General features: G+C 58.0%; 1 protein-coding gene across 2 annotated transcripts in view; it reads right to left on the bottom strand.

Annotated features, from left to right (window-relative positions):
• The window catches only part of JAKMIP1 (janus kinase and microtubule interacting protein 1), a 72,008-nt gene extending 71,660 nt beyond the window's left edge, over positions 1 to 348 (bottom strand). For both annotated transcript variants that reach the window (XM_024741806.1, XM_024741807.1), the window contains exon 1: positions 220 to 348. In XM_024741806.1, the coding sequence (XP_024597574.1) occupies positions 220 to 348 (129 nt within the window). The remainder of the gene's footprint in view (positions 1 to 219) is intronic.
• Between the last annotated feature and the right edge of the window lie 1,620 nt (positions 349 to 1,968).

Genomic DNA, 1,968 nt, shown 5'->3' on the forward strand with positions numbered 1-1,968 from the left:
GGGCGGGAAGCAGACAGGGTTTGCATCCAGGTGGTCTCTGTACCACCACTGATGTTATACCCATTTTAAAGCGAGGCAAGCTGAGGCTCAGAGAGGCGGAGCGCCCAACCCCACCCCAGCCCTGGGACACACCCTTCACGCTTACCTCGGGGGCAGTCTGTCCCCCGGGAGTTCACAGCCCACCCCTCACCTGAGCCAGGAGGCCCTTGTCCCTCCCACCTTGCTCTTTTCCTGCTGGAACTCGATCTGAACGCTGGTCAACTTGGCCCGCAGCTCCTCGTTGGCCATCTGCACCGCGTCCACCTCCATCTCAGGCTTCTCGCCCTTGCTCCGGCCTTTCTTAGACATGCTTCCTCTCAGGTTGAGATGCTGAGATCCTGTGTTCACTCCCGCCAGCCAGCAGGCGCCGCTCCCAGCTCCACCGTGCTAATCAGTCTCAGCTCCTCCTCTGCGTAAACCACCATCACTTGGGACCCTGGGGGAGGAAGGAAGCCAGGTCAGCAGAGAGAGAGGGGCCGGTGCCCCCTTGCCTGGGGCACTCAAACACGATGGCAGGTAGCGTTTGCTGATGCCTCCCTCCCTGATCCGGGCACCTGCTCACCCCGAAGATGCCCCACCATTCACAACACTGACCGAGGGCTTCTCCAACAGCGGCTGCATCAGAATCACTTGGAAGCTTGTTAAGACGGAGTCCTGGGCCCACCCCCAGGAATCTGATTTGCATGTCTCCCAGGCTCCCAGGTGAGGCTCCCAGGTGACCACCCCTCATTGAGTAGCTCTGTCTGGTCCAGTCCTGGCCTCCTCAAGATGGGACTATGGCATCTAAGCAACTATAGACCTCGGTCTGCAAGTGTGACTGAGCCTCAGTCACCCTGGTGCTTGATTCAAAGGCAGGATTCCGGGGGAGCACAGAGCTCAAAGCTTGAGGCCTGTGGGGAGGGGGCCAGGGGACCTGGATGTCTCATCCACACACCCAGGTGATTCAGGAGCAGAGTCTAAGGACCGCACTCTGAAAACTGGGCTTTTAGACTCCCTAAAAGCTAGTGGTTCCCTCCCCACCCCAAGGACTAGCACAGCACTGGTTGCCCAGAACTGTTAGCTCTGGGCCCAGTTTTGGTGCCCAAGCCAGCCTGGGGGAGTAGCACAGCCCCTGGAGGAGGTGACAGCCAAGCATGGTGCTCTGCGGTCCTCCAGGCCTCTGTGCCTGCCTGGCCAGGCCTGAGCTGGTCAGGCGGCCAATGGGATGCCCTGATAAGCTAACGGCCCCTCCCGCACTCACATTTCCCTGGGGGACCCCAGACCGTCCATTTGGTAGGGCTGCCCTCACAGCCCACACGGTGTCAAAGCCAAAGCCATTAAAATCAGGCCCTAGTGACAGCCAGTAGCACTGTGTATTGGCTGCTACACCTCTGTCACCCCACGGAACACGGTACAGCACAGTGTTGACCAAGAAGCCCGAGAGTCTCAGCAAGGAGATGTGACTGCTCGATGCCACAGCACGGGGAGAGAAGAGCCGAGAAGGTGCGCTCCAGAAGTTATACTCAGCGTGGCCCTGCGCTAGCCCTGGGATGCGATGGAGGGCCAGACAGCGTCCCAGCCATCATAGAACTTTCTAGCCAGGGAGACGACTACGGAAATGAATACATAAAATAACTCTGAATTGGGATTGGCGTTGGCAAGAAATAGTAAACAGGGTATTTGAGACCTCTATCAAATATTACCCAAGTCACTGGCAGAGGGAGACAAGGGGAGTAAACTGCCCGACCACATGGGGCCTAGAGACCACGGACAGAGTCAAGGCCAGGTATGGAATGTGCAGCCCAGTGCAAAATGGAAATGCGAGGGTCTTGTTGCAAAAGCTATTCAGCTTCTCATGACCACGACGCTGAGCATTAAACCAAGAGTGAAGCCCCCTGACGGCCTCTACAACCACACCACGCACCGGTGATGCTGGCCCCGGACAGAATT

Source organism: Neophocaena asiaeorientalis, unplaced genomic scaffold (assembly GCF_003031525.2).
Source record: "Neophocaena asiaeorientalis asiaeorientalis breed wild unplaced genomic scaffold, Neophocaena_asiaeorientalis_V1.1 scaffold218, whole genome shotgun sequence".
In the NCBI taxonomy this organism is placed as follows: Eukaryota; Metazoa; Chordata; class Mammalia; order Artiodactyla; family Phocoenidae; genus Neophocaena; species Neophocaena asiaeorientalis.